The sequence below is a fragment of the Manis javanica genome, chromosome 6 (genome assembly GCF_040802235.1).
Source record: "Manis javanica isolate MJ-LG chromosome 6, MJ_LKY, whole genome shotgun sequence".
Lineage (NCBI taxonomy): Eukaryota > Metazoa > Chordata > Mammalia > Pholidota > Manidae > Manis > Manis javanica.
The window spans coordinates 139,308,108-139,335,501 of NC_133161.1; the positions used below are offsets into that span (position 1 = coordinate 139,308,108).

At 41.3% G+C, this 27,394-nt stretch overlaps 1 protein-coding gene across 2 annotated transcripts in view; it reads left to right on the top strand.

Annotated features, from left to right (window-relative positions):
• The window catches only part of FEZ1 (fasciculation and elongation protein zeta 1), a 38,662-nt gene that overhangs the window by 7,697 nt on the left and 3,571 nt on the right, over positions 1-27,394 (top strand). For both annotated transcript variants that reach the window (XM_073239545.1, XM_073239546.1), the window contains exons 3-8: positions 4,281-4,380; positions 17,035-17,121; positions 19,608-19,776; positions 22,111-22,382; positions 23,346-23,426; positions 24,868-24,943. In XM_073239545.1, the coding sequence (XP_073095646.1) occupies positions 4,281-4,380; positions 17,035-17,121; positions 19,608-19,776; positions 22,111-22,382; positions 23,346-23,426; positions 24,868-24,943 (785 nt within the window). The remainder of the gene's footprint in view (positions 1-4,280; positions 4,381-17,034; positions 17,122-19,607; positions 19,777-22,110; positions 22,383-23,345; positions 23,427-24,867; positions 24,944-27,394) is intronic.

Genomic DNA, 27,394 nt, shown 5'->3' on the forward strand with positions numbered 1-27,394 from the left:
AAAAAAATTATTTAATATCTAATCTGGCTGAGATTCTCCTAGGTATAGCTTGTCATAAACTTGCTTAAATTTAGTATTTAGAGGTATATTTAATTCACAAATGAATTAAAAGTGTTTGGGATCAGGTAGAACTAAATAATAGAAGCTTAAAACAAAAGCAGTTAAATTCTTGGTCAAATTAACCTCCTTGAAGATAGCACAAATCATAAAGCAAATACAGTAATTCTTTTTAAAGTTTTGATTTCTTTAGCTCTCATTGAGAAATATCTGGCTAATACAGAATTGACTGAGTTAGCAACTTGCCTTTGATTTGTCGGAGCATGGAAATTCTAGGCATTAAAAGAGAGTCAAATTTGAATATATATTTCCTGTTGTTAAATTTAGAAAATATTCCAGAATCTCTTCTTTGCATATGTATTATCACCCTTTCCTTTGTCGTAAGAGATCTGACCTGGAGGCCAGAGCCTTTTAGAGGTACTGCAAAATGGGACTGGGTAGTCCTTGCCCCTGCCTCATTGGGGTCCCTGTCAACCCTCTTATTATTAGTACCCTGGTGTCAGTGGGGCCAAACGTGAGAACAAAGACAGCTTCTTGTTCTTCATGTAGAATTATTGGTTTAAGGATGATGACATTAAAAATAAAGTCCACACAATAACTAAATGGCCTGTGGTCAACCATACTTAAGTTGGAGACAAGTAAATGCCAAATAATCAGATAGAGACAGCTGATAGATAACTATGATTTTTATGGAGATGAGTTCTCTTCTTGGAGGTTCAATTTCCCTATCCAGATGGAAGAGGTAGTATTGATTCTATTTAAGCATTTGAAAAAATCTAAAAAGTTGCTCAGTTATTAATATGCTAATAATGGGCCATTCCAAAGTATTAACTGCAAAAGTATACTCATGTTAACACACATCCGAGTGTGGATATTGGCATGACTGGTTACAAATAAAACACTGGACAACAGTAGCCACTGAGAGGGGATTAAGGCAGATGTTACCCAGTTGGAATTCTAATGAGCCCTTTAAACTATCTGTCTACCAATAGGTGTACAGAGATGTGTGTGTGTGTGTGTGTGTGTGTGTGTATGTGTGTGTGTGTGTGTGTGTGTGTGTAGTAGGATTAATGTAGCCTTGATGGCGCTATATTGCCAGTAGACCCAGATCTTTGTATACGCATCTTGCACACCCATTCTGTTCAGTTCGCTCATACCATGCCAGCATCCTTTTTCAAGTCCCTGGCCCTCCCTAGTAAAGGATAGTTTGGTCATTTCTACAGGCACCACTCTCAAGCTATGAAGGCTCATGAAAAGCCTTTTCTGTTATTATAGGGACTGAGAGAGCAAATTGAATCTGGCTGCCATGGCAGCCTACTGATAGGAACTGAGGCAATCTGTTTAATCTTAGTTCTTTGATAAAAGATACAGTGTATAGCTTTGGAAGTCTCCTTTCCCCAAGATAAGGCTAAGTAGCAGGATGTGTCTCAGGAAGTGCAATTTACAGTCTACCTGTAAAAGGGAGCAGATCCATTCCCCAGGGCCCTGCTGATGGGATGGACAGCCTCTCCAGGGAGACAAGCCCTTCCCATTCTCTTCCTCACAGAAAGCTTTGTGTTTTTCCCTCCCACTACCTGCCTACCTGCCAGCATTCTGCCTCTGTCTTCCTTTCAGCCTTCCGTGGGCTGGAGATCTAGACAGAATGCGTCGTGCACCCTGCTGCCCTCTGCCATTCCTGCCATTGTAGACTGATGAAAGCACAATGTCCAGAATAACATCCTTATGGATTTTTCACGCAGAGCCAGTTTTTGAACTGCTGCTCTGGGTTGAGATTTGGAAGTTGGTATATTATTCTGATACCCAGGCTAGTACCACTCATAAAATTCATAAAGAATTGGAATAGTTGGTTAGGAATATAGGCTCTGTAGGTGTAGTGCCTGGCTTCAAACCCCATCTGTTACCACCAGCTGTATGAACCAAGACAAGTTAATGAACTTCTCTCTGTGTTTCAGTTTTTTCTTTTACTTATGTAGTACCTGTCTTATAGAGCTGTTGTGGGGGTGAATGAATTAGCCCACATACGGGTTAGAACAGTACCTGGGTTATAGTAGGTGCCCATTAAGTGTTGTCTGCTACAGTTATTATGGTCAGGTGGGTGCTGAAAAGCACAGGAAGGGCATGCCTGTGATTACAACAAGATGAGAGGTTGCTTTTGCACCTCCAAGGATAAAAAGTGCACCAGGAAGGAAGAAGAAAAGTGGGACAGAACATGCAAGAGAATAAGGAAAACCGGAATTTCTGAGGAGAGAAAGTTTAAGCGAATTGTCACTAAATCGAGAGTCAGTATGTGAAATCCAGAGTATGTCAGTGAAGGTTTAGATGAGAAAAGTTGCCACTCCCTAACTGATTGAAGAGAGTTCTCAGTCGTCACGTTGAGGAGGTGAGCAGGTTCAAGGTCATCGGAAGGTGTGTGGTCCATTCAAGGTCTCAGCTTCCACCCTGCCTAGAGGAGGTACGTAAGGCTCCTGACTATTTTGGACTTTGCTGAATTGCATTTCTCCAGGTACTCGCTGCAGGAACAAATCGAAGGTCAGTGCCTGTGCTCGTGTTTCTCTTCCTGGCAGCGGAGGATGGGATGTAGTGCTTCCAGGAGGAGCTGCTGTCCACTGACCTTTCTAGTGGGTGTGGCTCTTGGTGTTCCGTCTTGGAGATAGTAAATCATACTTGCCTCTTGGCTTTAGAATGCTAATTTAGAATTAGTCTGGATTAATGAAACTCTAATAGTGCCTGATGGAGATCGGATCATCCGTGTTTAATAAGTAGACTCTGAAATCCTGCTGAATAGATGTCCTATGAACCTTTGGCGAGTTCTCTCAAAGTGCTTTCTTGTAATTGTAGGAAAACAATGAGTAAACGGGTAACCCAAGCATTGCCATGTGGTGTGTTTTCTTGAATCGCTTTTATTAGTTTATTTATTTATTGTGCACAAGGAAAACCTCTTAGCTTATATCATATATCCTGATTTCATATATGCTAAGCGTGCTCCCCTCCCCCATTTTATTTATGTAATTTCACCTGTCTGTGCTTTATGATGTATATGTAAATTATTACACATAATTTGCAGTCACCTTTTCAGCATCTTACACCATATTTTGTCATTTTGAATTTGATCTATGTGTATAAATATTTGCTTATTTTTAAAAAGCTATCTCCTTATATTAGCATATCTAAATAAAATGTACCTTCTTCAACTTTGTCTTCATAGCGATCACTCATGTCTGACACACATAGGTGCCTGAGGGAAATTGTATAGAGCCCCCCTGTACCCTGATCTATTTCTTACTCAAGTACTTGCTGGCTTCTGTGGATGGTATTGTATTAGAGGCTTGGTTTGCTGATTTACATTAATCTCTTGGTGTTGACTAATCTGTTTATTCTCTTGTCGGTGAGAGTGTGTGACTTCAGGACTTTCCCTGCCCTTTTATTCCCAAGGAAATTTTTCTGAAATGAGTTAAGCAATAAGAATTGTTGGAAACCCTTTGTTACAATGTACACATCAGAATTTCAAAAAGAAATGTGATAAAGGAGCCCCATCTTCCTGGACCGAGCTATAGTTACTGATCCCTTTCATATATTTGCATTAGAGTGTCCATGATGGAGACACAGGACACTTGGACCCTGCTGGCACATTTTGGTTAATAAGTAAGCATTAACAGCGCTGGCATTATCCCCTTACCTATGGGAGATGTCAAAGAGTTAATTCCTGACCATTTAGATTGCAGGCCTCTGAAATTCAAATGCATATAAATGAGGTGAAGACCCTGATTTTAATGGCATTCAGCCAGAAAATCTGTCCAGATCTCTCTCTCTGTCTCTCTCTCTCTCTACCTCTTCTCTGCCCATAGGAAAGGAAACGCGGCAATTTCTTAGGTTCATGAGACATGAACTCTATGTTGAGGGGCAGATTTATTTCTGGGAGCAATTTATTTGTTGCTGGAGGTGGTTTGCTTTTAGATTCTACCATTCGTATCACAGCGGTGAGAATGTCTTCTTCTCTCAGGCAAACACTACAACCCTGGCCAGGGCCCATTCTCTTGGCTCTTTCTCTCCTGGTAGTGCCTCTAATTCAGTTTCTAAGCTGCCTTGCTTCTGCATGCTGGAGGGCAGATGATCTCAGCCTGGCACACACAGAGGCCTCTCTCCTGCCCTGGCCCGGCTCTTCCTTCCTCCAGGCGGGGCCAGGCCACAGATGTGTGCTAATGAGAGCTTCTCTTTGTTTACAGGGTTTGGGATGCGCTGACAGACAATTACATCCCTTCACTCTCAGAAGACTGGAGGGACCCAAATATGGAGGCTCTGAATGGCAACAGCTCTGACACTGAGGTAATTCTCTGGGGCCCCTTACTTAACAAGGCTTGAGAAGATGTGGATTCCAGTTAGAAAAGCTTTCAGTAACTCAACCGTCTTCTTCATGATGTACTGAAGCTCAGCAGTAGCTCAAAAACATTGCTGGGGAGGTAGGAACCGTGGAAGAGGTGAAATGTCCAGTGTATACGAGGTGATTCGAATGATTTTCTGTAACAGGTGTAACTGCAGGTAACTCTGTTGTTGATCCAGGTGCTACAACGTGCCAGATAAAGTGGTCTGAAGAGGAGGCGAACGACTATCACAGACTTCTTTTGTGTCCAAATAATGATGGTTAGAGAAATCAGGCTTTCCCATCTAAAAAGAACAGTTCAGCCCCATCAAAAACAAGGGAGTAAGTGCAAGCTCAGGGCCTGGCTAATGGCCAAAGTTGGGGCCCAGATATTAGCGAGGTGGCCACTCAATGTTGAAGATTTCTTTATGATACTCAACCAATGAGACATTTAGGTGGCTGGACCTGAGTCACAGGCATCTGTGGTTATAGATGTCAAAGAAGAACGTAGCCTAAAGGCTTCTGAAAAAATAAAGAGAATACTTATTTTGACTTGATTTGCATAGGTTTTGGGGAGTGACCTTTCAGAAGATCCAAATTGTTCCTTCTAGATGAATCTACATAGAGAAAGGTAAAATATTTAGTGGCTCTGTTGGTGCTAAAAGCCAATTTCTGCCTTGTTTGGTTTTCTAGTTTCAGCTGTAAAGGAAATTTGACAATTTCTTGTCAGGAAGGGCTGTCACAGCCCTGCGGACTCAGCAGATGAGGGAGGGGGTGAAGCCTATCTTTCCAGGTGCTCCTGAATCAAGTCCAAATAGAAGAGCTAGAGAAATGTTTCCCTTACGGAGTGATATCTCTGTAGATGAGTGCTTAAAATAGCGCAGCAAAGAGATCAGCAGCTGGCTGATTTATTGAAAAGTCACTGTATATCCTTCTTCCCTCTTCTAATAATTAGCAATCCAAAATACTCAAAACCTAAAGGCATCATTGACTGGGGCAGGTCAAATGGTGACTTTGAGACTAAGAGATTTGCAGCAAGCCTGCTCAGAGCACAGACAGGAAGCAATGTCTCAGGTCCTGTTTTGAACTCCTGACTGCTCATTTTCTCTTGCAGTGTTTATATGGCGTTTAGTACTCACCCAAAATGCAAAGGAGAAGGAGGCCGTCATGGAATAAATCCAGTGATTGAAATTAAATCAGGCCCAGCGTGCTGCAGAAGGCGGATTTTACTTCATTATCTCTTTTGCCACCTTTCCCATTCATTTTGTAGATTAAGCTAAAGGTTATAGTAGATAGCCTACCCTTCAAAAGGACTCTAATTTATCCTCATTTGCAGATTCCCCTCAAGAGGGTTAATATTTCAGGGCAAATTGAATGACCTTGAGAAGGATGATCGTGAGTTCTGCTCCTGGTAGAATTTCTTCCATCTAACCTATGGGAAAAGGACAGGGTAACAAAAGTGGATGGATTGAGGCTGTTTTATTTCATCTCCTTTATTATCTGGATTTGTTACAGTAGAAGCTCTTTTAACTGACCTCAAAATGACTTGCTAGATTAGCCAGTGCTCTGAGCTCCTGAAACAGCCACCGAACAGCCTTGCACGCTGACTGCCCTGGTCGCCTCTCGCTAGCAAGCCCTCCTAGCTCTTCTGCTGCTTATGTGGTTCATTGCCAAGAATCTGTTGTGTTTGTCCCCAAACCTCTTCATGCTTGTCCTTGTGACTGTAACTAAGTAACTTAATCACATGTTATGGAAGCTGTTGGATTATGACTGCAAAGAGCATCATTTTTGCTTTTTAAAACTCAAAAGACATGTACCTAGTTTTAAAAGTCAAATAATACTTTTAAAATATAAGATGTAAAGCAAAAAACCAATCAAACAAAACAGCAGCTCTTGACTTGTCTTTCCCTACTCCCTAGAGGCAACCATATTTATTTCTTTTGGCATGTATCTCTAGTTTTCTAAATAACACATTTACATTGCTATGTATTTAAAATCAACAGTTTTGGCTGTTACTGCTTAACTTTGTATTATGGGGGATGAAATTGAGTTCTTTTATGCCACCTTGAATACTCACACCTAGCCTTTCCTCTTCTCATATAGAGTTGTCACCAATTTGTAGTAAATCAATATTAAATATCTTGATCATACATTATTTTTTGCTGAATCATATAGTGTTCTTTAAGAATATTTCCTCTCTTGTACAACTTCTTGTTTAACCTGGAGTGAAGAATTACATTGTTTTTTCATTTGCTTCGTTTCCTATGTATCTATCATGAGTTCAGTCTGAAACTCTGTGTGAACTCTAAATCTCACAGTGTAGTAAGAAAACGTCAGATGTTCTATCAATTGATTTTTTTTTTCATTGAAAAATACAAACTAATACCCTCCATCTTTCTGCTCTAAACTAGCCTGGTTACATTCTAGGTCTGGTACACAGCTGTTGTCCTGGGAATTTCCTTCTCTTTCATCCTGGGGACAATTCTTGCCTCCCTGTCCTATCTTCTGACTGCCATATTTTTATATTTCTGGGTATATTTCCTTGTTTTAGTGAAAACAATTCAGTGTATTCTTGAGAAAGGGTACAGAGGAGTGTATTTTATAGAATACATGAGAATGTCTTTATTCTCCTAGTATATACTTGATCGAGAATGTGACTTAGTTTTTTTAGCTTGCAGAACATTTTTTGCTCAGAATTCTGAAGGCATTGTTCTCTTACCTTCCAGCTTTTAGTTGCTCATGAGAAGCCCCAAATCCATTCTGATTCTGTCTTTATATGCGACTCTTATTTTAGTTCTCTCTAGAAACTGTTAGGAAATGCTCCTTTTTCCTTTCTGATTTGAAATTTTACAATAATATGCCTTGTAGTGAGGTTCTTTCTCCCCATTCATTCTGCATTGTATTCAGCAGGGCCTTTCAGCCTGAAAGCTCACAACTTTAAATTATGGCATATTTTCTTGTGTTATTTCTCTGAAGATTATTTCTGTTTTCTGTCTCTATTGGGATTATTATACAGTTTTCTTATTGATTATGTTACAGTGATGAATTACATGAATAGATTTTCAGATATTAAATCAACCTTGAGATAAACCCAATGGGGTCATGATGTACTCTTCTCTCTCTTTTTTATTTTTCTCTCTTCTCTTTTTGGTTTTCTTTTTTCTCACAGCTTTACTGAAGGATAACTGGCATACAATAAACGGCATATATTAAAGCATGCAATTTGCTAAGTTCTGCCATATGTATACATCTGTGAAACCACAATCAAGATATTGAGCATGTCTTTCCTTTCACTCCCCAATCTCCAGGCAACCTGTTTCTGTACACTATAGATTAGTTTGCATTTTTTAGAAATTTGTATAAATGGTATCATGCAGCATGTACTCTCTTTTTGGCTTTTTAAACTCAGTATACTTACTTAAATACCCATCTATTTTATTGTATGAATCAATAGCTCACTCCTTTTTATTGCTCAGTAGTCTTCCATTATATGGACATACCATCATTTTCTTTTTCACTCACCTATTGATGGACATTTGGGTTGTTACCAGTTTTTGAATATTACAAATAAAGCTACTGTGAATATTCTTGTCTAAGTCTTTTTGTGGACATATGTCTCCATTTTTCTTGGGTAAAAACCTATGAGTGGAATGTCTGGGTCGTATGGTAAGTGTGTGTTTCACTTTGTTCTGAACTGCCGGACTGTTACCCAGTTTGAGAGCTCGAATTATTCCACATCCTTATCAACACTTGTTATGGATAGCCTTTTACACTTTAGACATTCGAGTAAGTATACAGTAGTATCTTATTTTGGTTTTAAATTGCATTTCCCTAGTAACATATGATATTGAGCATCTTTGTATGTGCTTATTTACAGCCTGTGTATCTTGGTGAAGTGCCTGTTCAGATCTCTTGCTCATATTCTTAATGGGTTGTTTGTGTTCTTATTATTGAGTTGTTAGAGCTCCTTATGTTAAGGGATAAAATAAGACATACTACATTTTTGAGTTGATTCAAACAAAAATCAGTTTGAATCAGGCAGTGCCAAACCCAGAGTGGTTAAGAGTGCTGCATCGACAGGAGCTAGAGGGAGACTATAGAGAAGAGGTGGAAACAAAGGAAGGAAGTTATTTGATTGGCTATAGCTTAAGTGGTTGATTGTATTATGGGAAAGCCTAGTTGGCTATTTGTGATCCGTTCTCTTTTGGTTTGAATTCTTAACCCTCAGGCATTTAGAGGCTTAGGTTTTGGTTTGCTTCGTAGACTCCTAAGGCATTAAACGTCTCCTTGTTTAATCAATTTAGAATATATAGTCTAGAAATAAATGCTTTGTCTGATACATGTTTTACGAATATTTTCTTCTTGTCCAAGTATTGCCTTTTAACTTTCTTAACCTTATTGTTTGAAGGTCAAATATCTTTTAAATGTGAAGTCCAGTTTGTTGATTTTCTTTTCAAAGTTTGTACTTCTCGTGTAGTGTTTAAGAAATCTCAAAAACCAGGGCCACTAAGATTTTTTCTTAAGTCTCCTAGAAGTTTTATAAATTTAACTTTTATTTGGTTTATGATCCAGTCCATTTCAAGTTAGTTTCTGTATATGGTGTGAGGTAAGGCTCAAGGTTCATTTTTTTGTATGTGTATGTATGGCTATCCATTTGTTCCAGTGCTATTTATTAGAATATTATCCTTTCTCTGTAGAATTGTCTTGGTACCTTTGTTGAAAATCAATTGACCATATGTGTGTTGATCTATTTCTGAACTCTCTATTCTGTTTCATTGATATATGTGTCTATCTTATGCCAATGTCATGCTATATTCATTACTGTAACTTTATAGTAAATCTTGACATAAAGCAGTGTTAAGTCTTTCAACTTTGTTCTTTTTTTTCAAAGTTGTTTTTACTACATTAGGTCCTTTGCATTTCCATATCAATTTTGGAATTGGCAGATCAATTTCTACAAAAAGGCTTGTTGGAAATTCAACTGTGATTAAGTCTGTAGATCAATTTATGATGTTAATGTAGTGAGTTACACTTATTGATTTAATATTTTCAAATATTAAACCAATCTTTCATTTTTAAGATAAATCCCACTTGTCATGGTATCTTTTTTATGTAATGTGGGATTTGATTTGCTAATATTTTATTAAGGTTTTTGAAGCTATGCTCATGAAGAATCTTTTTCTGAAATTTTCTTGTATTATCATAAAATGAATTGGGTGTTTTTTTCTCCTCTCCTCTGGAAGAGTTTATGTTCGATTGCTATTTCTCCCTTAAATGTTTGATAGACTGTACCAGTGAAACCAGCTGGACCAGGGTTTTCTCTGTGGAAGGGTTTTGATTACAGATCAATTTGTTTAATAGATATGGGGCTTTTCAGGTTTTCTGTTTCTTCCTGAGTTGATTTTGGTGAGTTGTGTTTTTCAAGGAATTTGTTTATTTAATCTAAGTCACTGAACATGTATGGATTGACCACACAGTTGTTTATGATATTTTCTTTCTCTTTTAATGTCAGTAAGAACAATAGTGATGTTCCCCACTTTATTACTGTTCTGTTCCCTCCTTCTGCCCCTCTCCCTCTCACCCTCCTCATCAGTCTATTTATTAATCTTTCCAGAAAACCACTCTTGATTTCATTTTTTCTCTATTTGTTCATTTTATGGTTTGTTGATTCTTCTCTTAACTTTATTAATCCTTGTTTTAAATAACTTTTTAAAGCTTCTTAAGGTGGAAACTTAATTTATATTTTGAACTTAAAAAAAAACTGTTTTAGTCTATTTGGGGCACTAAAACAAAACACCATAGACTGGGTGGCTTATAAACAACAGACACTTATTTCTCAGAGTTATGGAAGCTGGAACTCCAAGAGCAGGCTGCCAGCATTGTTTGGTTCTGGGAAAGGCCCTCTTCCAGTTTGCAGACTGCCAGCTGGCTGGGTCCTCACGTGGTACAAGGGACTTAGGAGCTGTATAGAGTGCCTTTTGTAAGGCTCCACCCTCATGACTTAAGCACCTCCCCAAGGCCCCACCTCTTAATATCATCACACTGGTTATTAGATTTCAACATATGAAATTTGGGAGGACAGAAACATTCAGACCATTCAGCAATAACATAAGCATCTTAAAACAGTACAATTTCCTTTAATCATTGCTTTTACTGAATCCCACAGTTTTGATATGGCATTTTTTCATCATCATTCAGTTCAAAATATTTCCTAATTTTCTCTTGTGATTTCTTCTTGTGACCCATGGATTATTTAGAAGTATGTTGCTTAATTCAAAGTGTGGGGATCTTATAAATATCATGTTGTCCTTGACTTCTCATTTAATTTTGTCAGAGAACACAATGTACAAATTCAATATTTTAAAATATATTGAGGCTGATGTATGGCCAGCATTGTGGTGTATCTTAGTGACTGTACTGTGTACCATTGAAAAGAATGTGTATTCTTCAATTGTTGGTTACAATGTTCTATAAAGATCAACTAGATTAAATAGGCTTACAGTAATATTGAATTCTTTTGTATCCTAATTGATTTTTTTCCCCATCTGTTTATTCTTTTAGTTGCCAAGGGAGGAGTGTTAAAATCTCCAATTATTATTTTTGTATTTGTCTATTTATTTCTTTAGTTCTGTTAGTTTTTGTTTGATATATTTTGCAGCTTTGTTATTAAGAAAAATACACTTTATTATTTTTATTATTATTAAATAATAATAAATAATATTTTAAAAAATTATTAAATAAATAAAAATTAAATAATAAAAAATAAATATTAAATAATAAAAAATTTATTAAATAATACATAAATTTTATTATATATTAAATACGCTCTGTCTTCCTGAGTAATGGCCCTTTATATTATTGTGAAATACCCCTCTTTATCTCTGGCAATACTTTCTCTTGAAATCTACTTTGATATGAATTTAGCCACAACACAAGACCTATTTATGTCCTTATATTTAAAGTGTGTCTTTTGTAGATTGCATATAGTTGGGTCTTTTACATTTAGTCTGACAGCGATGTGCATTTTGGTTTATTGTGTTTAGTTCATTAATATTTATTGTAACCATAATGGTTTGTGTTTAGGTTTACCATCTTGCATTTCTATTTGTCCCATATGGATTTGCTGGTGTTCGTCTGTTCCATTTTCTCTGCCTTCTTTTGAATTAGTATTTTTTTGGCATTCCATTGGATTTTTATCTGTACCTCTTTGTACCTTTGTTTGTTTTAGTGGCGGCTCTAGGGATTATACTCTGCATTATTTAATTATCATAGGCTGTTTGGGATTAATATTGTGTCACTTCACATAAAGTTAAGAACACTTTGAACAGTGTGAGTCTATTATCTTCATCCTTTGTCCTGTTGTTGTCATATGTTTTAGTTCATTATATGCCCTACAACACAGAGTTATTCTTTTTGCTTTAGACACTTATCTTTTTCAGAAATTAAGAGAAGGAAAAAAAAAGATACTTTTAAAATATTTTCCCGTATATTTACCATTTTTTGGTATTCTTTATTCCTTCCTATAGATTTGATTTTCCATCATTTCCTTTCAGGCCAAAAAGCTTTCTATAGTATGTCTTGTAATAGAAATCCAGAGGTGATAGATTCCCTCAGCTTTCATTTATTTCATTTTTTTCCCCTTCTTTCAAGGATCACAGCCTTGCACTGTGTGTATCCAGTGTCTGAAAACAATTAGCTCATAGATTTTGTCCAGATTTATAGAACATGGCAGGAGGGGTGAGTCCAGTACTAGTTATTCTTTCATGGCTGAAAGAGGCAATCTCTTCTGTTTTTGCTTTTTGGAATTTTTTATTCAAGTGTTGGACTTAAATGATTTATTGTGATTTTTTTTTCCTCCTCCCATTTTCTATCTGCTTATTTTGTTTTGCTCCCTAGGTGCATCTCTCAACCTTATCTTTAGTTCTATTGAAAATGTAAATTTTGTATCATAGTTTTAATTTCTAAGAGCTCTTTCTTGTTTCTCTGATCAATTCTGATACATAGGTCATGTTTCAAAGAACCCATGTTTTCCTCTCATCTCTCTGAGGACAGTAATGGGAGGAAGGAGCTTCTCCTGACCTCTCTATTGCTTTTGGTTTCCATTTTCCATGTATTTGTTTTAGTCCCTATCTTCTATGTCAGAGATTATCCTGAAATGTCTGGTAACTCTTGGACATATTTTCATATTTAAAAGTGAGGCTAGGAGGCTGAGCTCTTTCTGAAATGACAGGGCTTGTCTCCTGTTGGGCCACATTGTCTAGTGATCAGTAAGGCCCTGGTCATTTTGTTTGGAATCCCCAAATGTTGGCACGTATCTGTAGGTCTTTTTTCTTGGGAGTGTTCCGGAAATGTATTATCCACAAAGTGGAGTCCTCCAAGGTCTTGTTTGAGGAGAATAAGATTGGCTGCCAGCATCTGTGGAGCCTAGTCAGGGAAGGAGGCTGGAGGGGGCGGGGTGTCTTTCTAGTCAGTATGTGGATATTTACTAAATCCCTCTGTTTTTGGTAAGATCCTGCAGCCCCACTTCCTGGTGGCCTGGTGTCTCTGAGTCCAGGGCCTCCCTAGTTCAGCCTTCCCAGAGTGAAACCTCTAGTCCTTGTGATTCTGAGAGGATGTAGTTGCCTTTCTAAATGGGAAGAGAGAAAAGGCCTGGGTGTTAGTCCTCCTGATTAAGAATCCTGACAATTTCTTTTTTTCAGCCCCACCTCCCACTGCTACCTAAAGTCTTCAATTCCTGAGTCTTTCCAGATCTTCCATGTGAATCCACTTACTTTTGGGAGCTTCCTCCCACAGGGTTTAACTCTCTCTATGTCAGCATTTGTTTTCTAGTATCTCTTTTGCTGTTATCTCTTCTCTAGTTCATATTGTCCCTGCAGGATCTTTTTTTTTGATCCCTTTGCTCTCACATTAGTAGGGTTTCAAGAGGAAGAAGAGACTACGGTGTGTGCTCATTCTCCTATGTACCTCCCTTCTACTATTAAAAAAAAAAACAGAAAGGGGAAATCATTAAAAAATTTGTGTTATGATGTGGATGGTGCAAGAAATACTATGTAAAACTCAGAGGTGCATCCTAGAAGGAAAGGCCTTGACCTCACATTAGGAGCTTGGTGAATAAGTCAATGTACACTTGTTTAGGTTGAAATAATATGCTTGAGCTATGTATGTTTGTATGTATGTATTATTATTTACAATTCTCCACCTTTACTAGGTTTTTCATTTAGTCAACCTAGTCTGTTTCTGACTGTGATACAAAAGACAGTCCCTTTTGTCCCCTGTAACTGTGATTAAAGGCAGATGGTGGTGGTCTCAGACAACAGGAATGGAAGTCTAGGTATGATACTGGGTTATATTTTCCTGGTTTTCAGGGGGCTTCTCAGCTAAGTTGTCTGTTGGGACAAGATTGACTATAGGAAGTGGTAGTACTATCATTCATCCTCTCATTTGTTCATGAATTCTTTCAACAAACACCTGCTGTCCACATGCTGTTTGCTGTATGTTCTCTAGTGCATCTCACTGTGAGGATTCAGAGGCATTGATCAACCCACACAGATGTTTCCTGGTTGTTTAAAGCATAAGAGGGATATAGTCACCCTTCCCTTGGTCTAGGTACATATTCTTATTTTTTTACTTTTTGGCTAGAGGTGAAAATGTATCTGTTCTCTTGATTTTGGTCAAGAAGGCAGCCACCCGCATGAAACCACTGTGCTAAGAGTGGGGAAATGTGCAGTAGAAATTCCCTTTCCTGTAAATGGAGTCATCTTTTTGCTTTAGCAAAAAACACTAAGTCATTGAACAAAGGGACTCAATGTATTTGAACCTTCACTCAGACGACCGTGCAGCGGGATTTAGACTCCAGGGAAAGCTCTCTGAATTTATTTTCAAGCTTTAAGCTACCATGTTATACCCCTCAAGGAACACCCTTTACCAAAAGTTGGGGAAGAAACCGCTCGCTGAGTAGTATGGCCAGACCTTTTTTTCTGGTTCTAGGTCTTCTTTTCTCAATGTTGGGAAGAAATCACTTGGAAGAGCCACAGTTCACCTTAATAGTATGGAAACGACTTGAGTTTAAATCTACAAAGATATTCAGCACAATATAACCTGGCCTGCAGATTGTTTTTGGCTTTAACTTTGCTGTTTTTATAGGCCTCCCATGGTCACACAAGAGGCTAACGGAACTCCCTGAAGCGATTTCAATGTCTATGTCATATAATAGGCATATGAGTATCCACATACTCTTCTGTATACATTATGTGTGTGTGTGTGTATGTGTGGTATATATGTGTGTATATGTACATTATGTTTCTACCTACATACTTACCCATATAAACTACTATCCATAGACATAAGTGCCATCACATTTTCAAATCTTTCCCTTTCTCCTTGTTAGTTTCCCTCCAGCTTTCTACTCTGTGCACAAGATACTGTCCTGGTAACCAAGGGAAGGCAGGGAGTCTTTAAATGGCATTTGTAAGGAAAGAGGGCTTGTTGAGAAGTGACAGAAGTTATTGGAGCAGAACAGGGTCTGGTAGCATTGCGAGAAAATGTGGGACCAGACCTAGAGAGGGTGAGAAAGGATGAGAGAATCAGAACCCAAAGCTAGAGAGGGAGGAGAAAAGGCCAGGGACAGGGTGGGTGGGGAGCACAAGGTGGGGAGTAGCCCATGTGTAGAAAGGGAAGGAGCCAGGCTTGCTTTCAAGGCTTTGTCTCTACTTGTTTTGTTTTGTTTTTAGTGGAGACTTCAAGATGTGAGAAAGCAGGGGTAGGTATAACTCCTATACAGTTGGGACTCCTGGTAACTTTCCACAAGCTTATGATTGATTCTTAAATCTCCTTTTACCCAATCCTGGTGAATCAGACCTGTAGGCTTCGTGCCAGAGACGGGGAGAGGAGATGGAGCCCTAACTGAGTCCTTCATGCCATTACCCAGCCTCACTAACATTTGAACAGCTCCTAGGGACCTATCCCTAAGAGCTCCCTCCCCATGCTCAGCCCTGTGGGGAGAACCTTGGGCAGGGAGATGGTGTGGTGGAGAGATGCAATATTAGCAGTCAGCGAGGTAGACCCACTAAAACTGGCCACATTTCAGAAAATATAAACATTCCATTTTGAAAATAGACTTAATGTCAAAAAATTCTGGTTATACACTGACATTTGCTGTCATATGCTTTTTAAAAATAATTCCAACAAAACCCAAAAAACTTGTTTCGCAGCATAAGCCTAACTTCTACTACAGGACTTTCTGGCCCTAAGAAAGTTCTGCCATATGAGCGCAGTTGTGAACAAACCGTGGCTTCAGGAGTTTCTTTCTGCATAGTGGAGAGCTGTGGAAACCAGGCAGCTACCACAGGTGGTAGACTTGGCAGAGAGAGGAGCATATGGGTGCCACAGCAGAAATAGATGTCACCATCTGGCGCACAGGCCCCTTTAATGATCCCATTACCTCCTGGTCCTATCCCTCACCCAGGTTGAGCACAGATGGCATTTAAGATATATTTGATTAATTTTCTTATGACATAGTCCTGGTTTTAAGCAAATGTAGACAGAAGGTGGTGTGTTTTGTTAGGGGTGTCTGCCAAGGCAGAGCTCAAAGAAAAGGGGAGAAGTTTCTGAGGCTAGACTGCCTCCAACATGTTAGAACTGGGGTGTTTCCTGTTTGAAAAGGAAAGGTGTAATCCCCAGGCAAGGCAGATCAGCATGCCAGCTACTGGTGAGCAAGTGAAATGGATTCCTGGATGAGAAGTGGCTTTGCAGAAAGATTTCATGGAGGCACTTCTTGCCAACCCCTATATGACTTTCAAATCAGACTTCTGGACCGAGACAGCTTGTTAGGTGGTTCAGTGGTTTATTCTGTGCAGGATTTGAATATAAATGCCAGACTATGGCCATCTCGGATGTGGTCAGCAAAGGCAGACCAACTATGAATACCTTGTTGGACTTCAACATCTAGAATCTTGACGGTTGTGAACTTTCAGAGTCTTACATGGGGTGATGGAATTTTGTAGACACAGGCAGATGGTTCAGTATTTTGTTGTTGTTTAGTTTGCACTGAACTATGTTGTTAAGTGGTCAGGTTATTTTGTGACATGTCTCATGCAGACTCACTACATCCTTCATCAGCTCTGAGCACTACACGTGGATTCTCATAACAAAATTCATCCAGTTCCGAAAGCACACTACTTGGGCTGAAACAGCCCACCTGTTAAAATGCCTAGTAAAGTAAAAAAATCTCCCGACAATGCCTCAAGTCGAAACTCCTTATAAATAAGTTGCAGTGTCAGGATCAATTGGTTACAGCATGGCTCACCTTGAGATGGTTCCTTGTTCACGCAGGGACGACTTGTGAGTGGGTTAAAGCATAGGGCTGCTCTCCTTGAATTGGATTGGTGCCGGCCACTCATCCCTCACCGTTCATTTCTGACTGACCTGATCTCCGCGATGCATGCTGTGTGCAAGGGGGGTATGTTTGGAATTGGATGGAGCTCTGAACGCCTCTTCCGATCCCTCCCTGGCACAGTGGATGGCTGGGGCGGCCCTTCAGCCAGTGTCCTCTAGTCTAGAGGCTAGAGAGACTCCTAGTGCTGCTCACAGCCAATCAGAATTCTGTCCCCTTCCCTGTTCAGATCCATGAGAAAGAAGAGGAGGAGTTCAATGAGAAGAGTGAGCAGGATTCTGGTATCAATGAAGAGCCTCTACTCACAGCAGAGCAGGTACCGGTGTCTCTCGCAGTTCCTGTGTCCTTTTACTCTTTTGATAGAGACAACATTTAAGGGAACATACTTGCCACATCCATTTAAGGCAGAAGGTGCTCGTGTTGAGCAGGGACCATACAAGTTTTTTCAAATTAGTTCTGAAAAAGTTCCATCAGGAGCATTTGATATCAGAAAGTGCCTTCAGTACAAGGAACTCATTCAAAACTTTATGATAAAGAGGTGGGATATAGACAGGTGGGGATCCAGAAATTGAAGGGAACCAGATAAAAAAGAATAGGGGCTACCAGTGATTCTTGTGAATTTTAGGGGAAATATAATTCAATGACACAAATTTGGTCTTGTGGTGGCTGTGTCAATAACTTGGAGTGTCCTTGATAAGGGACGTCATGGCTCTTTATGCCTCAGGTCTCCACCTGCAGGAAATAGGAACATAACTTCTTGACACTCGGGTTGGGTGGGGTTTGTTTGATTACAGCCAGAGAGAGACCCAGTGTTCCCTGGCTTTATGTCCTGCTAATAAGCCTCTTAGTACAATTCATTGCTCAGTTGGCCCTTGAACAAGATGGGTTTGAACTGCATGCAGCCACTTATACATGGATTTTTTTTTCAGTGGATATATTAGAAAATTTTATGGACATTTAGGAAAATTTGAAAAAAACTTTTTCTGTTTTCTAGCTTACTTTATTGTAAGAATACAGTTATAATACATCTAACATACAAAATATGTGTTAATTGAAATACGTGTTCATGTTATCAGTAAGGCTTCCAGTCAACAGTAGGCTATTAGTAGTTAAGTTTTGGGGAGTCAAAAGTTATATATGGATTTTTAGTTGCACAGGGGGTAGGCAGCCCTAATCCCTGAGTTGTTCAAGGGTCAACTGTACTTGGGGTCAAGACACTTAAATAAGGGTTTAAAATACTTGTTCTTGCAAAAATAGAAGTGGCAGATGAGGCTTTTGTGTGATGGACATTTTCTCATGCTTCATGCAACACTGAAAATGTTAATCTTTCCAAAAAGCGTCTTAGAGACACATGTGTTTTGTCGGTAAAAAAAAAAGATGTATAGTTCTTGACATTTGATTGAATTATATTTTGGTTTTAATACTTTATTACCTAGGGAGAATCATCTTGGGTCTCTGGATTCCTTATTCAATCTTTTCGTCAACAGATATTTATGGGTGCTCGTGTTGAGCAGGGACCATACAAGTTTTTTCAAATTAGTTCTGAAAAAGTTCCATCAGGAGCATTTGATACCAGAAAGTGCCTTCAGTACAAGGAACTCATTCAAAACTTTATGATAAAGAGGTGGGATATAGACAGGTGGGGATCCAGAAATTGAAGGGAACCAGATAAAAAAGAATAGGGGCTACCAGTGATTCTTGTGAATTTTAGGGGAAATATAATTCAATGACACAAATTCAGTGCCAACTACTCTGAGAGAAAGAGAAACTCAGTCAAACAATTCTAAAGTGGGGGTTGTCCTTTGACTGCATTCTGTAAGTGGCTTTCAGTAGTCAGGGACTCAGTATCCCCTAAATTTGTGAGTGGAGTTGAAAAGTCTTGGGACTAAAATAGGAATTATTCTAAAGTAGGGGCCTCTGTCTTTATCTTTGGTCCAGCCTAACATGACAAACCCATTTCAAAGACCACAGTCCACTGGCCTGGGAGCCTGAGTCCATCACAGAATCAAGAACGGATCAATGTGTAAATGTAAAATGCTTTTGTGACCAAACTTGTCTACGGACTCCTTTCAGAAGTAGTCTTTCCTCATTGCATTTTCTTTACGTGTAAAATAAACAGGGTACAAAACAGTTCAGACTTCTTCCTTTTGGCAGTTGTCCCATTTTACCCCCTCCTCTAAGAGCTTTACCCCCTCAAGAGGGCGAGTAGAGCTGGGTTCTTATCTGTCATTTGCTCTGCAACACGCTACCTATCCTTTTTATCATTTTCTTTATTTTCACTTGTGGCCAGGCAGCTTTGTTGCTGTCTTGGTGAGTGCTGGAGAAGAAGCTGTTTTTCTCTATATAAAAATGCCTCCTCATTTTGAGTTGTCCTAGGAACACTTTGTTTTCTCTAGTCATAAGCATCGTGACAATGAATGGGCTGGGTTTTCTGTTAAAGTCGGTGGATAAAGGATTTTCCCACTTAGAAATAAAGTGCTCAGCAAATTGAAGTAAATGTTCCCTTCCAGGCAGCTCTGCTTCGCTTCCTGAAAGAGTAGTTTATTTCCAATAAAGCACTCATCTAAATGGTGTTCTTGGAAGAGGTTTACATGAAAGAGTGCTTTACATTAAAGGCAGAGGGTATGTAAGCCTTTTTGGTCAGATCTATTTTTATTATTATTCAGTATTTATTAAGTAACAAGATTGCTTTAGGAATTTTACAGACCACAAATTAGAAACATCCTTAACTGATCAAAATTCAAGCCAGTATGTCCCTCTAGCAGGGAACAGAGTTAGCACTCTCTTGTGTACCTTCTTCAGGTAATCGAGGAGATTGAAGAAATGATGCAGAACTCCCCAGACCCTGAGGAGGAAGAGGACGCTCTGGAAGAGGAGGACGGGGGAGAAACCTCCTCCCAGGCAGACTCGGTCCTCCTGCAGGAGATGCGGGCTTTGACCCAGACCTTCAACAACAACTGGTCCTACGAAGGTGAGGGCCCTTGGGGGACGGGCTTGCGGAGGATGAACAATACTCTGTGCCAGGTACATGCTTCCCATGTAGCTAATTGAACCTTGCAAATCTAGGGAGGGAGTTGGCAACAACTTTCTTACTGGGCATCAGGAGAGAGGTTAGCATTTTGGGGGGATAAGAGGCAGTTGAGCAAAATTGAAATGGTAAAACTAAGCAAAAGCAAGAGTCAAGCAGATTAAGTAGAAAGCTGAACCCACTCTTCAAAAGGATGCTGCCATAAAATCAGTGGGGAAAAAAAACCCTCAAAAAGTAACAATAATAGCTGGCATTTTTGGAGCTCTTTCTATGAGCCAGACCCCATTCTAAGACTTTCTCTGAATATTCTCGTTTCCTCCCCACACTGACCCCATTAGGATGGAGCTAGTTGAGTATTCCATAAGGTTAAGTGACTTGTTCAAGAACAGTGTAGGAAAACCATAATCAAAACCAAAATCTCCTCCCTATACCCAGAAAACCTCTCCACAGAAGTAGAGAAGGGAGAAAACAGTTTTATTATTGAATAAACATTAAGCCAGAATGTTTATCACAGGCAACTCACTAAAGGGATGGCAGAACCAGAAAGAATTCTTCCTTCCTGTCTACAGCTAAGTGGATTCACCCCATTCCATTAAGTAGGTTTTGCAGTTGGGGTTCAGGTGACAAGTCAGGCCACTGTTATCTTCGCTGATGATTACTTTTCAAAGCAGTGGCTCCTGAGTCCTGCGACTGGCAAGAGGCTTATTTAGCCATTAAAATGATTGGCATACATTTCAAAAGGACAGAGAAAGGAATTCTAAAAGAAAAAGAAATTCTGACAAAAAAAAAAAAAAAAGAGGAAAAGGAAAAGTCTCTTCCCTGATGTTCAACAGGGAGAATCAAACCTCTTATTTTCAATTTGTATTTGCCCTTACGCCACATTCACGGTGTAAGGGGTGGAGCCAGGCAGGCTGACTCCAGTGTGTACAGTCCTCCTCTGTGTGTCGTATTAACTCTCTGACACGGCTTTGTAGTAATTATGATCCTGCAAAGAAAGAGGTGGATGAAGCGTGAAATGAGGAGATGTAATGCAGCAGCGGCAAAACTGGGTATGGAATCCATCAACCTGTCAGGATGACGGGAGACGGAGCGGACCCATGTGTCTGCCGACAGGGCCTCCTAAGAACGGAGAGAGAAAGGGGGGCTGCTCAGGGTATAAAGGCCCAAACACAGGTTGGAATGGCGGTAAAAGCGAAGGCACGAGCTGAAGAACTGTGTCCTGAAAGTGAAACTCTGTGGCCCTGAAGAGCAGAAGCAGGGTGATGGCCTCAGAGGGAGGCAGCTCGGGGTGCTGGGACCGACTGGGCTGCGCTTTCCCATTCACAGCTGCCCCGTCAGGCCGTTCTCAGCCACACAAAGGTCCCAAACATCGACGTGCTCAGCAAAAGATGCATGAAAACAGCTGACATGCAGACTGAAATGGCAAATACAGAAGGAGGAACACAGCCCCAAAGAACAAAATAAAGAGGAAAGTCAAAGCCAGTCAGCAAATACCCAGGCACAGCAGAAACTATAAGGAAAGTGGATTCTGAGGTGAAAGCAAGAGATCATTAGAAAGGCCCCTCAAATCCTATTTTAAGTGGAGGAGGCTTAGGCCACAAACATTTAAAGTAAAGTTACCTGTATCCCTTTATCTCAGGACCCTTTCCTTTTCTCCGCAGTGGCAGACTATTATGTCTTGACTAGCCAGGCTCATTTCCAGCCCATGTCACTAGCCATTTGCATGCTTCCCATGTTTTTTGAATACGTGCACTGCCACACAGGGCCACGGGTGTCAAGAGGGCCTCAGAGAGCTCTGTTACCTTGCTGTCTGCTGTGTGTTGATCAATTCTTGGGAGTGAATACCTCTCTATTGCTCTTCAGCACACATGCCAAAAACCTTAAGGCCCTCCACCCCGATTCTGGACCATTTCACACGAGGACCATAATAGAGACAGAGGGCTAATAGGAAGACAGCCGAGGGACCAAATCCGTGTGTCTGTCCAGGCACATTTTAGTGAACAGAGGCCACAGTCTTCCTTGGGGGCTGTTTCTTCCTCCTCTTCTTTCCCCGGGAGTGATATTCTCATTCCTGTTCTCTTCCAATCCACGTTGCCAGTTTTATAGTCGATGCCGGCATGGTCCTGAATTGCTGAGGTCTTCCCTGGCCCTTTAAGGAGTTGCAAAGGGTCTCCTCTGGAAGGCAGTCCCATCTCAAGTGGCAGCGGCCCCAGGGGCCCCTCCAGCAAGTTCTGGCCTGGCCCGCAGGGGTCACCTGTGGGATGGTCTCCCCTGCAGGGCTGAGGCACATGTCTGGGTCTGAGCTGACGGAGCTGCTGGACCAGGTGGAGGCCGCCATCCGAGACTTCTCGGAGGAGCTGGTGCAACAGCTGGCCCGCCGGGACGAGCTGGAATTTGAAAAGGAGGTGAAGAATTCCTTCATTACGGTGCTTATTGAGGTGCAGAACAAGCAGAAGGAGCAGCGAGAACTGATGAAAAAGAGGAGGAAAGAGAAAGGGCTGAGCCTGCAGAGCAGCCGAATAGAGAAGGGAAACCAGATGCCTCTCAAGGTATGTGAGCAACCCAGTCAGAAGACAGGGTGTATCCCCCCTCCCACCCTGCCTTCCAGGGCCCCGTTCCAAGCCTGCAGGGGACTCACTAACAGACCGTGAGCAGGACACTTGGGCAGACAGTGGGGCCAGAAAGCTGAAGAAAATAACTTCTGTCTCCTCTGTGCCCCAGAGGACCTTGGCCTTACTCGGGGAGACAGGATGTAAACCTTAGAAAGTAATTGAAAATGGCACGTGTTCTCTTAGGCAAGACCTTAGAAAGTGGGGTGAAGGCGTTTAGTATTGGGCAGAGCTGTGCCCTGGGACTGACTGCAGGGCAGAACTCCTGCTGCGGCACAGCTTGTGTGACTGATCTCTTTAGGATGTTAGCAAGGTGCTTCAAGATGGAAAATTATGATGCTTTATTGTTATCCTGACAGGATTCTTCAAACCACTGGTTCTTAATCAGGAAAGCTCAGCAGAATCTTCTAAGGAGCTGTTTCAAAATACCTTTGCCTGGGTTCTATCCCAGACTTGGGGAATTGGGCCGAGGCTTGTGCATTTTGGAAAGAGCCTCCCAGTCGCTTTACATTTGCCCCTCCCAATGTCTGGACATTTTGTTTTCTTCCCAAAGGTCCTTTCATAGTCATTGGCCCAAGTTTAATGCACCGATTTATTTTTCTGTTTATACAGTGGAGGCTGAAATGAGGACATCCGGGAGTGCAGGGGGGTCTTGCTGTCCTGAGAGATGTACCAAGATAAGAGTCTTTGATGCTCTGCTGTTTATGTGTGCAAAGCTTGGGCTTAAATTTGGGTCTGGGTCTTACATTTACTTTCTCATCACAGAGCCCTGGGGCAGTTGCCTGGGACAGTGTGGTAGCTGATGGGTCTGGGTAGTTTCAGGAGGACACAGAAGTCCCTGGGGTGGTGGCCATAGAGCAGGAAGCATTCGCCCTTCCTGATTTGGTCTGTCTTGTCCTGCAGCGCTTCAGCATGGAAGGCATCTCCAACATTCTGCAGAGCGGCATTCGCCAGACCTTTGGCTCTTCAGGGGCTGACAAACAGGTACCAGCAGTTCCTCTGCTCCCAGCTTCCCTCCTAGACTCTTGTGGCTTGGCTTCCCCAACAGAACAGGGGAATGCTGGTACCCTAGAATCGTCCCAGCTCTTGGGCAAGGGGGGAGGGGAGGGGAGGGGAGTCCTAACATTTTCTTCCTCTCTGAAGGAGAAATAGAAAGTGTCTTTTGGACAGTTTTTTGAGCGCCCACATTCTAGGAACAGGGAAAGCACTTAAAACTCTGTGCTGCTTACAGACTTACAAATAAAGCTGTTTTAAGAACAAAAGGCATTAAAAGGGGGATCCATGTCGATCCCATCCAAGAGGAGAACTAATGTTCTACATCAGATCCCCGGCCGAGCCAGGCCCACCTGAGGCTACCTCTTCAGCGGCCCTGCTCTGATTGTAGCCCACGCTGCCGTGTCTCCTAGTTGCCTGCATTTCGTCAGTTACTTGCTGGAGAAGTAGCTCGCTTTCCTGGCCATTAAGACAGTGTTCGGAACTTTAATTGAGTGCCTGCTAAGCTCTGTTGCTAGGCCTTCGGGTACGAAGAAGAGTAGGTCTTGGTCCCTGCCCTCCCGAAGGGCATCATCTAACAGAGAGGGCATCTGTGTAAATAGACAGGTCTGAGACTGTGGAGTAAGTGCACATAAATGATGTCTATGTTTTCGGCATACCTGTGGCTGAATGCTAAGCGATAGAATTCTAGAACTGCAGCACAGGACGAGGTTTTAGGAACTTCTGTCCCAGTCCCCTCATTTCACGATGGTGAGAAGCAAGGCCCAGAGAGATTAGGCGTTTTCCCGAGGCCACACTGCTCGTAGCAGAATCAAGTCTAAAAAGGAAGCCTTTGGCTTGTGTTCTGGAGCTATTCTCACTCTCCCCAGGCTCCCTTAGAACCTTCAAGGTCTCTCTGGTACCATTTGGCTAACCCGCTGGGCCCTGGGATGATTTTGTTGTAGGAACACCTCGTATCCAGCAGAGGGAGCAAATCCAACATCCAAGACCGGGGCGGGTTGAGGTTCTCTCACCTGTCATTTTTGACGAAAGAGAAACCATTTGTTCTCAAATTGCTCTGCAAAGGATAAGAAAATATCATTCATCCCCCCGCCTTAAAATGTTCTCTGCTCTCAGCCTGAAGGAGAGAAAGCTCATCAGGATTCCTAAATACAAGTTTCTAGTGTCGTAAGAATGTATTAGTTGGAGTGGGGGGGAAATTTTTCCAGCCTACTACGGTAAAGTCTTACTTTTAAAGAGACATTCCCCAAACATGGGAAACGGTCCCGGAACAGTGGTGTGCCAATTCTCGTGGGTGTCTCGAGGATGTCAAATCCGACTGAGTGCGTTTCTTAGAGGAAAGCACAATCTCCATGCAAATCGTCACCTGTATTTCACCTCCCGAGGGACCGTGCTTATGTCTCAAGCACTGCATGCTGTGTCTGTCTCGTAGTATCTGAACACAGTCATCCCCTATGAGAAGAAAGCCTCGCCTCCATCCGTGGAAGATCTCCAGATGCTGACAAACAGTGAGTTCCAATCATTCTCAGCGAGCTGCTCCTGTTCTCCCCTCCCTTCCTGTGATTGCACCCCTGGTGCCTCAGACCCGAGGTTTCCCTAGAACAGCTTTAGGGAGGTCAGCATGTGCTGTAGAGCATTGCATCACTACCCCGCTGCGGGGTAGAGTTAAAGTCCTCGGCAATGATAGCTGAGCTGTCTTGTCTTTTCCCTGGGTCCTGTAAATGGAAGTGGCTTGCCAGAAAAAATGAGCTCGTGGAGGAGGCCAGGGGGTGGGTGGGGGGCAGTACTTGTGTGCAGAGTTTTTTGGGCTTCTCCCAGCAGGTCTCAAGGTTCTGCATTCTCTGCCTCGCCCCTTCCCTCCTCAGCTACTTGAGGTTGCCGTGTCCAAACTTGTGGCCCTGAAGCAGGGAATTTGGTCTATGGGGCTGGTGTATTTTTAAAAAGAAGCAAGGTTTCTTGGGTGGGGTAAGGCTCATGGAAAGAATAGAGTCTGGTTTTCCTTCCAGTAAATGACTGCCTCCTCTCCTCCACTTGGGCTCTATTGTCAAATATTAATGAACATTCTGAGCTATTGGAGAAAACAGTGTTTGATGATAAAGAGCCTTTTGTAGGCAAAAATCTCTCCATATACATCAAATGCTACAGCCCCCAGAGGGCTGGGGGAACATGGTGTTAGCTGTCAGTGTCAGTTTGATTCTGTTAGGAAGAGAAAAATCCTAGGCTGAGATGTGGTGACAGGCGCAGTGAATCATAGGAATGTCCATCTCCCTGGCAACCGTGCACTGCATTGAGTGACGAGTAACCAGGCTGCCCAGCTCGTGGCAGTGCGGCCTCTGGGGGACTGGGCCAGCTGCAGGGCTGTTTGCTACCCCAGGGGATGGGAAGAGGGTCTTCATCTGTTGAGATGAGGATGACACATACCTGCTGGGCTCCTGTGCTCAAGGCGACCAAACGTCTTCATTTGTATCAGTTGGAGAACTAAAGCAGGAAGTTCTGGTAAAACAGAAATCCTGTCTACCTCGATAGTTACTGTGTCCTTGAGAATCTAGAATTTTAAATGCAAAGTACATTGGCTTTCTCTTGACTCATTTTATACTCCTTTCTTTGCATAAGTATGCACTAAGATTTATAAAAAGGGAATGGGTAGAAATGGACTGACATTTATAGGTGTTTGTGTTTTCACAGGTAGTAAGCATTTGGAAAATAATTTGGACAAATTACGAAGGTTGATATATGTAAAGTACTCTATCATGGTCTTAAAAAAAAAAGCAAGACCTGTGAATTTATTACAGATACCTATTCAGGCATTCAGTGTGAAACCCTTTCATTTTAATTAAGAAACAGGAGGTTTGTTTATATTTTTCAAGTTCATTTAAAAAAGTATAGAGCATATCCATCACTTAGAATACTTCAGAAATATAGGAAAGCGGACAAAGGAAAATAAATAATTCATTGTCTCCTCCACTGTGGGTATTATTTTGATGTTTTTCAGCCATAATATTTTATGTCTTTTCTCTATAGCTGGGATTATACTGGCTGTAAAATCGTGTATCATGATTTTAGTCCTATCAGTTAACATTTGGTTAACATTCTTTTTATGGCTCTCTCTTCTATCACGCGGGTCTACCACCTCCCAATATTTTATTCCCTTTAAAAGAAAAAACTGCTATCTTTCCTGAATACTAATTCTCCCATGGGTTAGGAAAGTTCTCTTTTTTGGCAAATCCTGGTATGAAGTTTTGAGCACCATCTCCTCTTTACCTGACTCCCGAGTCAAGGTCATAGGCCAAAGACCAGCTCTTGGGACTGGACAAATCCTATAAATTTTGGACTTTGGAGATCAACTTAGGTACATACTGACTGAACACAGTCATTGCATTTTTATGGCTGTCTTCTTAGTGTGGCATTTAGTGTGCCCATGTTCTGTTGCAAAGTATTTCCAGCTTAATGTCTAAACACACAGAAGAAATAAAACAAGAAAACAACAACTGGAGGGCCTCAGATTCAGGCTTTTTCAGGCCACTGACTCATGCCACTGTCAGCCACTTTTCTTCACCCACTCTTGATCTTTGGAATCAAGTTGCATGACTCTGACTTGGAACTAGGCAAGGAAATCAATGGAGAGCAAAGACATGGAAACCGACTGGTGATCTATCACTCATTGTCTCCTGACTCTATCAGTGCCAGCGGACCTTTCTTGTTTTCTCTGCTTGTATAAAGTAATCCATCCTCATTGAAAAATTCCAGACACTGTAGAAATACGGTGTAGAAAGGAACATCCCCTGTGGTTTCACTCAGATAACCACTTTTAACAGTTTCATGCACATTCTTCCAGATTTTTCTGTGAATACTAGCATTTGCTTATTCATTTAAAAGTTAATAAATAATGTTCTGCAGCCTCCTTTTTTCACTGATGAGCATGTCTTGTACATTTAAGTCTCTCTCATTTTTCATAAGGC